Source organism: Drosophila nasuta, chromosome 3 (assembly GCF_023558535.2).
Source record: "Drosophila nasuta strain 15112-1781.00 chromosome 3, ASM2355853v1, whole genome shotgun sequence".
Taxonomy (NCBI): Eukaryota; Metazoa; Arthropoda; class Insecta; order Diptera; family Drosophilidae; genus Drosophila; species Drosophila nasuta.
Genome location: NC_083457.1, coordinates 14,439,113 through 14,452,175, shown reverse-complemented (window position 1 = coordinate 14,452,175; position 13,063 = coordinate 14,439,113). Strand labels below are relative to the sequence as shown.

The window sequence follows — 13,063 nt, the reverse complement described above, 5'->3', positions numbered from 1 at the left end:
CCAAACTTGGACAATTTATATCTAAACACGTTGCCCATTAACCTATGCTCCTCTTCCTCTCTCTCTCTCTCTCTCCCACTCTTCCTAACCTGCATCAGCATGGCTTCAGTTTTCCATGTTGCCTGTCAGCTTTCTAGATTTCGTCACGTTTCCTGCGCCTGCTGTCGTTAAATCTGAAGCTATGAGTACAATAAGTAGCCAAGTGTGTGAGTGTGTGTGTGTATTTTTAGGCACTGTTCGGTTTTATGACACCCGAACATACACACACATAATGTACATAAATACACATACATTTTTATTAACGATGTGCGAAAAAAGTTGGCGTCATTTTATTAGATTTTGATAGGATGTTCTCATCTCTCTCCTAAAGCGTTACTAGAGTATTATGCTGCTTTTATTAAACATCCAGATGGTAGCAACAACAACAGCGGAAAAAGCAGAAATTTTAAAGCTGAGCTAGATGCGAAATATTTGCTAATTTCCACCCGCTCTCGCTCTTCCCGAGGGTGAGCTTAGCAAAAGTCAGTTGGGTTCTCCGACCGACGCTTAATTAAAAGCAAACAAAACACATAAACAATGGAAACTGCTTGGCAGCCAACTGGCCATTGCAAAACTGCATTTCAACAGCTTTAACAAAAGCTATATACTATATAGTATATGTATGCTGTAGCTATATATGAATGTTTCTTTTTTTCATTTCAATTGGTTTTTTTTTTTTTAATAATAAATGCTTGTAGGAGGTATGCGGGCATGATTTTGGGTCGAGTGTTGGGCCTTACAAAATGCTATAAATATTTTATGAAATTAAGGTCCCAGCATTTCCCCTCGACCGTCCTCTTTGCATTGACAACAATAGCAATGAGCTTATTTGAACGTAAGCCGCAGGAATGAAATGTAATCAATTTTGCGCTTAAACAATTTCCCGAGCATCAAGCAAACGCACTTGTTGCCACTTCCCCCCCCACTTGCCCGCTTTCGTATTTTGTCGCATGACCTAAATTTGCAGATTTCTTTTGTTGACGGAGACACTTCCGTAAGCGGCCATTAAAGACAAATGTAATTTGTAAAAATATTGAATATCTTAGATGAAAGCCATGCCCGCCGGATAGGCTATACATTTAATATAACCGTGAACAAATCTGTTGGCCATTTAAATGCACATCAAAATGTAATGGAATAGTCGAAGCGGAAATACCCTAAGCTTTCATTTGCTTGCAAAAGTTTTTTAGCAATTAAGATACCCGTATTAAAACATTTGTGTTCTATAACATAGCTTTAAGAGTATTTCTGTTAAGTCAGCTTTGTAGCTGGAGCAGCATTAAAAAAGTTCTGTTCTATAACATACCTTTAACAGCACTTCTGTTAAGTCAGCTCTGTAGCTTGGGCATCCCTTTCATGTTATGTTAATAGCATCAATATATTGTTCAGGAAGCATGTCATGTCATGTTAATAGCTATTGTATGCGTTAAAAGTAATGTGTTTCATTGCTTACACCCAAATCCAGTTAAAATATCTGTAAGCTTTTGAAGGGTATCTTAAGTGGATGTACTTGGAAATACATAAAAGGCAACGAGCGGCGAGCATGACAGGCGAGTGACCTTCAATTGCTTTAGATTTAACGACAGCCTGTAGTCCTCCATCTATATATTTATATATGTGTATATACAATGTCTCTATATATATATGCTAGCTATATTCATAACATATCTGTATGTGTGTGTGTGTGTTTGTGTGCTGGGCGTACCGCCAATCAACTTCCGCTTGATCAATTTTCATTGAGAAACCAAAATTAAAGCGACTGCAGCTGTCTGTGTTCGCTTTTATGCTGTCCTTTGCAGGGACACCCACCTAACCATACTGTAAAGAGATAAACGCTTTCGTTTTATCAAGCTATTTTTATAGATTTCAAAATGTGGGGGGTCGAGGAAGGTAGAAAAAGAATCCAATTGAGCGCATTTTGAAGTGTTAATGAAAATGCTGAAATCGTTTAGTGATGTGAGCATGTGACGCGCATTTATTTACCTTCGGATGTAACGAGTCGACTCCTGGCCAGGTCCGCTTTGTTTGACACCAGTATCACGGCTTTCTGTGCGATATTCTGATTGGTCCATAACACCTGAAGCACCTGCTCGGCAATGCTAAAGCTGCTGCGGTCCGCGGCAGAGTAGATGACGCAGTAACCATGTGGATCATAGTTGGTCAAGCATTCATTCGGCTGAGAAAGCAGAGCACAAAAAAACAAAACATACCACATAAAAAACTGACATTGAGTGAGGTTCAAGAGTGCTTTGCCTGGTGGCTGAGAGTAAAGGAGCTAAGCTCTGGCTATGTCTGCGTCTGTGTCCTGTATCCTGTGTGTATGAATGTGTTGATTGTGTATGTTAATGGCATTATGAAATGTCACAGATAAAGTATCTTTAAGGTTGAATGGTTAGACTTTTTTATTCGAGTGCTGAGTGGGGTGGATTGACCTTGCTTTAAATGACATTTCGCTAAAGTAGTGCCAAGTAAAAGGTCTTTTATGAATAAAACGTGAGATGAGATGAGAGGTGAATTGAGTTGAGTTACTTACCGTCATTTCGGTGTATCCATGATCTATGAAAATCAACTCGGATTCTTCGCCACTGAGTAATACTGATACGGCTTTTTCGCCCGATTCGTCATCTGTTTGCAGTAAAGTAAATAAATTAGTGAAATTTGTCCAGTTGCTTAATTATATTTTAAGTATATGAATAAATATTACGCAATAATAAGAATTGAAAAGAAATGTAAGCTACAAATGAAAGGTGCAAGAAACGTGAATTCATTCAGATAGTATTTACGAGTATTTACATAGTACGATATATTTACAATTGACATTTTAGTTGGTTTTTTTTTTAGATATGGTGTGGTGTGATCTGTTTGCAGGGACGCTATTATGATACTACATTTAAATACGTATAGAAAGGGAAGGGAAGTACAAAACAGCATCGAAATCTTGATGTTTTAAATGAAATCCCAAATTGGCGCCCGAAAGTATGCAATGAATTGTGAATCTGACTGTTTTAAGTGTGTGAGTGTGCGCCAACCTATACGTGTGTGCAGCCTATTTGTGTTTGTGTGTGCGTGTGTGTGTGTGAGAGAAAGAATATAGTACATTAACCGGACACTTTTGTGGCGTGGCGCATTTACTTGATTTTTATTAATTGCGCTGAAATAATTTATTGCTTTTAGAGCCTGAGCTGAACTCGCGCAGGCAAATTGATGATGCACATCTGGGTGACACTGCCTCCCATTTGGATTCACTCAATTGGCTGTGGCAAACGCATAAATTACCACAGTAATTGGCATATTCGAGTATTTATGGCGTATAGTATATGTATATATTTTTTTTCCATACATGTATGGAATTGCAGGGCAATTTATTTTGTTTGTGTTTTACATCTAGATGCAATTAAAGTGTTGTTCAAATGTCAGTCCTTGTACATCAGTGAAGGACACGCCCGATGCTTCAACTTCAGAGTCATAGTCATAGTCACATTCATCGCATATATCCATTTAATAACTAGGGAATTATCATAAATCACAACCTCTCGAACAAACAAAACAAAGCCGCATTTATTGGACAATCAATTGATTAAGCTGGTCAGCAGGGAGGAGCAGGAGCAGGAGGTGATTTCTGCGTGTCTGCGTGACTTTAAGTGTGCCGTATATAAGTATTTGTGTGGCAAAGAAAACTACTTTGGGCATAAGCCAGTGTCCTAATTGTTGAAGGCGTAACGTGTGTGTGTGTGGTGTAACGAGGGGCGTGGAGCGTGGGACGTGTAACGTGTGGCGTGTCCAGTGTATTTAGGATAAGACTTAAACTTAGGAGCTAGTTAAGTTAATTTAGTTAATTGGAATTCAATTGGAAACTCAACGCAAATGCAGCTCAAACGTTAAAAACAGGTGACAAAATAAATTTTATGGAAATAAATTTGTGTTATTATTATTATTTTTTTTTTTGGTTATTGTCGGCAAAGTTGATTAAAAATTTTGGAAAGCGTTTTAGTATATATGTAGGTTAGATAATGTAGTTTGGAATAAATATTATTAATAATAATTATTATTTTGGATAGAATTTTTTTTAGATTTAGTTGTTGTTGATGTTGTTGCTATTACCGTCGGCGGCTTTTTCAATATGTATGCGGATATCACAGTTGCCTAGATCTGAGTTAAGGGTTAAAGTTATTAACAATTTGATTTGATATTTTTTGTTGTTGTCATTTTGATTGTTGTTGATTTTGTTGTTATTGTAGTTTTTTTGATATTAATGTTGAATGAAACGTTTTTTTTTTGGTTACGGATGTTTTATGGCCGAAAGACGAGAGAGAACAGAACAAAATATCATTTGTATGATGTTAAAATATTGACAAATGCATTTTTACAATTATTTTAAGTGCTGGCATTGAATTTACAGCAAATGTTATTAAGGGAAATTGGAGCTTTTTATTCAAATTTCCCAATTAATCTGTCCTGTACCCATTGAAAATGTGGAGAGTGGAGTTTATTAAATTTTTGTGTGCTAACCCAACAAAACACGACTGTCAAGTACATAGCTTATCCGGGTGCGTATACGTGATGTGGGTACAGGATCTCGGTGGGTCGATGATTCAATTGCAATTTTTGGGTAAAAATATGTTGTTTGATTTTAATGTCTCCAAATTCCCGCATGTAAAAAGCACTTTTTCCGCACTGTACATCTGCAGGTCACTTTTTATTTTTGTTTTCCGCGCATTGCGACTTGTTAAAAAATTTCCAGCAAAATATATTTTTTTTTATGTTCGTTTATGCCAATTGTGCTATGAAATCTCAGTGCCCATATGTACAAGGCGGGTCGTAAAAGTCCACCAACATAAAAAAGAATTATATACGAATATCTGTATATTTATATATGTATATATCTGTTATATATAAATATAAATATGTTTTGTGAGATGGTCGTAAATATTTCGTAGTCAAGGGCAAAGCACAAGCGACACACAAAATTCAACAGATAAACAAACAAAATCAGAATCGGCAAAAACAAATACAAAGTCAGCGCAAAGTAAAAAGAGACGAATATTTAAGAAAAAGAAAAACAAGATGAAAAGTATAAATGTGAAGGCAAATGCCAAGGCAACAAACAAAAAACTAGAAAAGAAATCAAAAAAAAACAAAGGGCACAATAAAACTAGACATACACATTGAAGGGTCAAGGGTTGAGGACCAGACTGGCACAAGAACTGGACACACATACATATGCACAACACACATACACATACACATACACGCACACACACACACACAATGACAAAGCACTAATGTCCAAACCCAAAACATTAAAGCGAACTTTAAGCAGCATTCGCTGGAGGAGTTTTTAAGTGGCAAGAGGCACATAACATACATATATAGACAGCAGGATGAATGTGGGGTAGGGCGGGGGGAGAGTGTGGAATCTGTGTTTGTGTGTGTAGTCAACTCACCAATGCTCGTGTCATATGCATGCAAATACTCTGAGGTCATGAACTGCGAGACCAGCGAACTTTTGCCCACTGCCGGACCGCCAAGCATCAAAACTCTGCAAAAGGATTAGCTCAATTAAGTACCCGACTCTGCAGCAGCTTTTCGGCGGTCTGTGTGTGTGGCTTACCTGTAGGGACCATTGCCTGGATTTGATGTACTGCTCTCTCGACTCGATGCCAGTGATGTGCGTGCCGAGGCCGAACTTGGCGCTGGCAGCTGCTGTTGTCCATGTTGTTGTTGCTGCTGCTGCTGCTGTTGCTGGGCTGTCAAGTGCTCGGTGCTGGAGTTGGAGCTGGCAACGCTGTTGTTGGAGCGACTGCGTCGACTCTTTAGCGAATCTCCACGATTGACAACGCCTTTGCCCGTAATGGAAAAGTGTCGCAGTCTGTAGTATTCCTCCTCGACGCCAGTGTTGGGCATTGAAGCCACTCTGCAGACACAGACACAGAGAGAGAGAGAGAGAGAGCACAAAGCAAAGTTTATTAAGTCATTGTTATTAGAAAAGAGCTTTGCGTATCTGCGACACTCACCGAGATCGTTGCTGGGGCAGACACAGTTGATTGGGGCGTCCCGAGGCACGGCTGCCGGGCATTTTCACCGACTGCGAGCGACTGTGGTGTGGTGAGCCATAGCTGCAAATGTTTAGTGGCAACCATATTTAAATATAATTTGCATACAGCTTAGAGCTTAGAGCAGACAACGTGTAAAGCGAACTGTTGCAAGTCAATTTGCGATATAACCTTTTGTACCCGTCTATATTGAGACACAAACAAAATTCTAAGAATTGATACTGCAAACTTTTTGCAAAAATTCCTATTAAGAGCTGCTGTTGCTGCTGCTGCTGTTGACAAGCTTCGAATACTACAATATGGTATTTTCTGTATCAGTTGGTATGCAACACGGTTTGACCTTGGTTGCTGTTATTGAAACATCTTTGTATGCCATGTTGACCGCAAGTTGTTTCACAAGTTGTGCCACACAAATTGTCCAACAAGTTGTTTGACAACAGTTATGCAAACAATTCAATATGCAATAGGCTGACTTCGATTAGTTTTCACAGAAGAAACACAAACAAAATGCGTAACCGCAATTTCTATTCAATTTTGTGTAATATTTAAACAAAACAAATAGAATGTAAGCTTAAATTCAAAGTATTTTCTTGTATGCAATGAAATTTGCCGAATACCAGATTGATTTGGAATTCCCAACATATTGTTCGCAATTATGGCCTAGGAAATAAAAATTTAAACAACAAATAAAATGTAAGCTTGAAAGCAAAGAATGTTCAGGTTCAGCCCGAAAGTATGCAATGAGAATTACTCGAATGCCAAGTGATTTCCAATTACAATTTGGATATTAAACTATCAATATAGTGCAGTATTATGATCTTGTTAACTATTGAAATAAGATTCGGCAATTTCTATTGAATTTTGTGTAATATTTAAGTAAAACATGAAATGGACAAAGAGAACAAAAAGTTTTCATAGCCAGCCCGAAAGTAAGCAATGAAAATTTCTGAAATGAAATATTGATTTCGAATTATTGCAGTCTGTACAATTAAGTAACATACTATATTACAATATTATGGAGTTACTAAAAAGGGAAATAAAAATTTTGCTGCTTACTGCTTACATTGCAATCGTAATTCACGTTTATTATTGATTTTATTTGCTCACATGTAACTCTTGATCATTCGAAAACGTTTTGATAGCCTTTCGGCCATTGCGTTTTTATGAGATTCTATTTATTTTTTTGTTTAAGGGGAATTGCACCTATCAATCGGATAAATAAAGTCTGCAAAACCTTAATAGCCCCGGCGCCATATCAAATAATAAGATCTGCAATTTATGACCTACCGCATTTCAAAGTCACGCAGCTCCTCAATGGTAAGGGTATTTGTTACATCCAACAGCTGTCGCATGTTCTCGTCCCTCTTGTTGTGTGACTGTTGCTGCTGCTGCTGCTGTTGTTGCTGTTGCGGCGAGTAGCCATGTCCCTGCACCTGGTGATGATGATGGTGATGATGCAGCAGCTGAGCGGCATGCGGCGGATGTGCCAGCTGCTGTGAGTGTCGCTTTCGTGCGTTCAACTCCTTGCCCTGCTCCACGCTGATGAAATCGCCTTCATTTTTGATGAGCAGCGTCTCAACCGTGTTGTCCATGCTGAGTGAGGGCTGCATAAGTGCAAAGAGAAAGCACAAAAAAAGAATGAAAAATAAGGTAAGCGGATTGTTACAATTGAATGGTCTGCGTTGCCAACTTTCGAATCTGTGCGGCCTGCACTTTCTATTCAGACCTTGTTGAGTGGCTCAAGGCTATGCTCCACTTAACAGGAGTGGATTAGTGCACAATAACTTTCAGCCTTATCTCTACACCTTGAATAGGTGCCGCCTCGCTTCGCTTTGACTCGTTGTTGCAACATTCCTAATGCCACATCGCGTGCTGCCTGGTGGACAAGTGTACGAAGGCCAAGCGGTGCATTTTTGCAATTGGTGTCGAGGCAAAATACTTTCGAATACTTTAACTAGCAGCCAGACTATCCAGCAAATCAGTTGAGCAGAAATTCGCTGCCAAATTATATTCTAATGAGACGCAAGTCTTTGAAATGTATTTGAAGCTGAGATTGAGCTCCTTCTCTGCTAGGTGTTTGTTCCAAGAAATATATATGTTTGTAGCCCGCAGTCAAACTTGTGAAGGTGGCGCGAATAAACAAGCGAAACGCATAAATTGCAACAAATTGAAATTTTTCAACAAATTTACGCAAACGGCAAAAGTTTTGCCATAAATTACAGGCTACGTTAGGCATCGTCTCGCTACCTGTGTAAAGACGAAGGACTGACAGCCAGACACAAGTACACACACACACACATACATATACTCACTCGGCAAGTTGCCGTAAATATGTGAGTATTTATTCAGCAAATGGTGAAATTAATTTGTATATTTTATTGGCTGGCATGACAAAAAAAGAACTTTATCCAGCCTAATTAATAGCACATACATCTTGTCTGCTGGGTGAGAGTGTGTGCGTGTCTCTGTGCAATAGTGTGTGTGCGTGTTACACCTTTGATGAGTTGTTGCCACATGAGTTGTGTGCGGCATAAAAGTTATCCAAACGCTTCAAGTGGCCAACTTTGGACAAACACACACGAGGGAACAATTTTTGCTCGATGGGAGATCGCCCGCAGCGAGCAAATGTTGATGAAGACATCAAGTTTTATGATGACAATGCGGCGTATGAGTAATTGCCAGTATTGTGCAGTATGTGCTACACACATACACACACACACACATAACTGAAAGAGATAGCTGTGTTAACCACTGATAAGCAAACACCAGCTGTGCGGTCTACGAGTTATTCAACGCTTTTTCCCCGCAAAATTTCATTTTTCTATTTTTTCTTTTTTTTTTTTTGGTATCCTCATACGCCCCGTGGTACACCGGGAATGTGTTCACGTTCGCAGACACGTAGCAACACAAAAGCCTAAAAAATACAAATTTTTGCCTTGCCATGACCTGTAGATAAAAGGCTGTGTGTGGGGTATATACACACAATATGTGAAAGAGATTACATGGCCAATAAATCTTGCTTAGCGTATTGTCAATGAAATAATCTACTGTTAAGGACTAAAGCTCTTTAAGCCCCGAACTGAACTGATTTGCAGGGTATAAGTTAGCTGAATACTCACAATAATTAGAGCTTGTATTTGATTTGGTCTGTTTCGCATCATTTCCCAATTGGCCATTAACCAAAACGGGATGCAGAGTGCGAACGCTTTTTAAATAGACAAATTAAGGGAAAAAACTCAACCAAAAAATGAACTAATAAAACGAACCAAAAAGAGGTGTGAGAAATTGTGCTATCTTTTTCGAATTTGTATTTGTATTGTCAATTAGTGCGGGCCAACGGGGCGTATGAGTGCTGTGCGTATATTGAATTGCATTTGCAGCTTCAATATGTAAATACTTTGCACTCATCTATAATTTAAGCTGCTGTCCGTGATAAATTCAGCATTCAGTTTAGAGGTAAACCATAGCAGATATGTGCATAAATTTGCTCGCCGGCTGCGTCTGCCAGAGCTCATTTCACACCTCAATGTGTTCGCCTCTCTCTCGGCTAAACAACCCCTAGTTGTTGTATATTTTTTGCCATGCATAAGCGTATAACGATGTTTAAAAATACATTTAGTTTGCTTTCAATGTGTACGAAAATAAGCGCTCACACTTACGTGATGAAAATCACTTGTGTTTTCCATTAAATGGCGCTTCTCTGTGTTCAATCGCTTGTAAAATGCGAGCTAGCATTAAAAATAAAACCAATTTATAGAGCTCTAAACATTGCAGTTGCTTAGCAGAAAGAGGGAGAGAGAGTCTTTAGTTTGAATTTAAATGAATCGATATTTGAATATATATTGCTCTTAAACTGTTTTCATTTTGGGGGAGTGAGAAACGAGTTGTATGTTCAAATTTTAATTGAAAACCCAATGTTGACTTTGCGAATATTGTCTCCTTTGTTTCTATCCGCTTTATGAAAGCAATTTGCAATATTTTGCGATGATAGAAAAGTACTTTAGCTGAGCAGACAATTTCCATCTGTTATTTGTCTGCTTCGTTCTCTCATTATAATTCGCATATGGAAAACATATCAATAGATCATCTAATTATTGAGGCTGTGGTGTATTGGTATTTTTTCTTGTGTAGTAATTAGTCTAATTGTTATTGGTTTCGCACACAAACACACAAGCAGAAACTATCATTACATTCCAATGGCCCGCTGTGCAGTGTCTCTTCTGCCAGTTGATTACATTGCGGTTACATTGAATCATTAGGAACGCTGTGGGGGATTCTTATTTCTTTGGCCTGGCCACACGCCAGACGCATGTCTAAGGGTGCAAAGTCCGACCAAAACCGAGCAAAAGGTGTGGGTTTTATCTTGTTCTATCTCTCTCTCGACTATTCCAGCATTTTTCACTCATCTTCTTCAGCTGCAACTCAACTATTTGGGATACGCGTTGCTTGAACATTTCCGTGTGTTGCGGCTATTTACAGCTGCTGAACAATGGACAGCAAATGCATCTTGCAGCTTGCATCTTTTCTTTGGTTTATTTATAGCCTTGGTTTATTTTGTACAGCTGCAAAAAGTGCAGCTAATGCTGCGCTGCACGGCCAATGGGGTCAATGAAATCGAAACTGAGCGAAAACCAGAAAGAAAAGACTCACGACTCACGCTCAGGTGTTGCCACTCACACGAGGGGCTCTCGTTCAGGGATCACATAAATCAGTTAATTAATTGCAATTAAATGGCACGCAGAACACGCCAGTAACACACTGCCCCCAAGGAGAATGAACTGATGAACACGCATTAAATGTGTACAGGGATAATTGATACACATTTCGCAAACTACCCACAACAAAAAACTAAGCGCCAGCTGGGAACTGCTGCTACGTGTCAGCGTATACGCAACGACATTAAGTATACGCAATGTTTAAGTGGGAGGCCTGTGAACTTTTGCTTGTTAGTTGTATTTCTTTTTTGGTTTTTGGCAATGTCTAGATCTATAATTAGCGGTAATTCGTGTGCGTCCTTGACAACCGCACAACATGAAAAGAACACAGCAAAAAAAAAACCAACAACACAAAAAAACTGCAAAGCAAGTAAAAAATTGTTGTGGTGGGCCAAGTCAATAACCGCATTTAGCGAATTAATAACGAAATATGCTGCCATTTGTTAATATTAATGGCTTTCAATTATATAATTTGAACCCGTGAAATGAAAGTGTGACCCTTTGATTGTTAGATTGACCTTCGTCCGCATACGTTTTTGAGTTTTCATTTCAAATGTATTTGCGTAAGTATAATGAACCCAACTGCAGAAAAAAGTTCCATTTGTGTGCTGTTTAAATAATGTAGCACCTTTTTGCCTCTTTGGAGAGACCTAAATTTAAATATCCTCATTAAATATTCAATTAAGAGTTAGCCAAGAGGTTGCCGTTGTCTTTTGCGATTCTCTAGAGATTCAACAAATGGTCTCAAGTTGCAGCCATTAGGCAAGTCTTTTAGGCCACCTAAAACGGCAAATTGTAGAGGGGGGAAATCGTGCATGCATGATGGCCTTAAATGTTGCCTGCCTTTGACACCAAGGCCCAAATGAATGCATTTGCACGTTAACACTTTGTAGTGTTACGACCTCACCTCCTCCTCCTTGTTGCTTTCAATGCAAAATCAATAGCGGGAAACAACAACAACAACAACAACAACAACAACAGCAATAAATGCAGCAAAGCAAAAATGTTATTTGCATGCCTGTTTTTGATATTTCCAACGTGTGTTTTCCAAGGCGACGACTACGAGTCAAAACGGTGGGCGGAGGCAACAGGAAACTTGGCGCAAAGCATTTAGTTGTTTACATTCCACAAGAGGGGAGCAGACACAAAAGGAGGGCGGATGGTAGATAGTGACCACCAAGGTTGCAATCATAGCAGTTTGCAGCTGCTGCTGCTGTTGCTGTTGCTTGGCTAATGATTCACGTTCGACAGTTGCAAAATGTGCAACATGCAACGAGAACTCAGTAACTAATAGCTTGGAAAGCAAGCAAAGCAAAATGAAACAAAATTATCTCGTTGATTCTGACGACACGTATTTATATGGCCAATTCCGCGAAATATTCACGCCGGATATAATGAATGCCTCTTTTTTCTGCGTTGTTTTGGAAATGTTCTTTTTCATATTAAGGAAATGATAATGCTTAATAAATTAACAGTAGACAGAGGGCAGCTATAGAATATCTGCTTATATAGTATACTTTATATGCTGCAGACAGAAGTGCGCTTCTATATATGAGAATACTATATAAAATTATAGCTACTTATGACCTGTTTTTTGTTATTGTTACAAGGAAATGCGGCACTCCATATAAGAGTACTATACGCAGCAGCATCTCTCATTCCTGTTATTAAGTAGGAATAATGCATATTTATACTTTTTTCTGGGTATTTAAGATCGAACTACTCATTGCGCCTTACAATGAAATCGCACATAGTTCATAAATCAAAATGGGACGTGAGTGAGGGAGAAATAAAAAGGATTGTAGATAGTCGTCGTCGTCGTTGTCGTTGTCGTCAGGCGAATGGATTACAAATGCTTTATTTTTTTTGTTTTTTTTTTATTGTATTTTACAAGTAAATAAATACGTGCACAATATGTAAAATACGAGCGTGTATTCGCAACCTGACAACCTGCGATTGCGACTGCCTCTGGGACTGGGACTTGGACGGTGCCTTGGCATGATTTCGTTTTCATTTGTTGTTACTGCTAGTTTATTTTGACAGCTGTCATCACCCGGCATGAGATGTGGGGAGAAATCCATACATATCTCTATATAAATACTCAGATATATACATTTATCAACGCTCACACACAGATGACCAGTTACAAGCTTCCACAGACTGACAGTTGCAACATTTCAATTTTGAAAAACAAATGATATATATTGGCTAGAAAATGCTGAAGGCTTTAATTGCTGGAAATGTAAAGTCATTTAA

At 38.8% G+C, this 13,063-nt stretch overlaps 1 protein-coding gene across 8 annotated transcripts in view; it reads right to left on the bottom strand.

The window, feature by feature from the left end:
- Nucleotides 1–13,063, bottom strand: part of LOC132789752 (serine-rich adhesin for platelets) — a 47,280-nt gene that overhangs the window by 1,113 nt on the left and 33,104 nt on the right. For 3 of the 8 annotated variants that reach the window (XM_060797989.1, XM_060797991.1, XM_060797997.1), the window contains 7 exons: nt 7,380–7,696; nt 6,054–6,155; nt 5,651–5,953; nt 5,484–5,578; nt 4,141–4,188; nt 2,573–2,664; nt 2,023–2,215 (listed from right to left, as the gene is read on the bottom strand). In XM_060797989.1, coding sequence (XP_060653972.1) covers nt 2,023–2,215; nt 2,573–2,664; nt 4,141–4,188; nt 5,484–5,578; nt 5,651–5,953; nt 6,054–6,155; nt 7,380–7,696 — 1,150 coding nt within the window. Of the gene's footprint in view, nt 1–1,671; nt 1,858–2,022; nt 2,216–2,572; nt 2,665–3,410; nt 3,570–4,140; nt 4,189–5,483; nt 5,579–5,650; nt 5,954–6,053; nt 6,156–7,379; nt 7,697–12,688; nt 13,042–13,063 lie in introns of those variants that run through there. The other 5 variants (XM_060797992.1, XM_060797998.1, XM_060797993.1 and 2 more) reach the window with 4 other exon arrangements.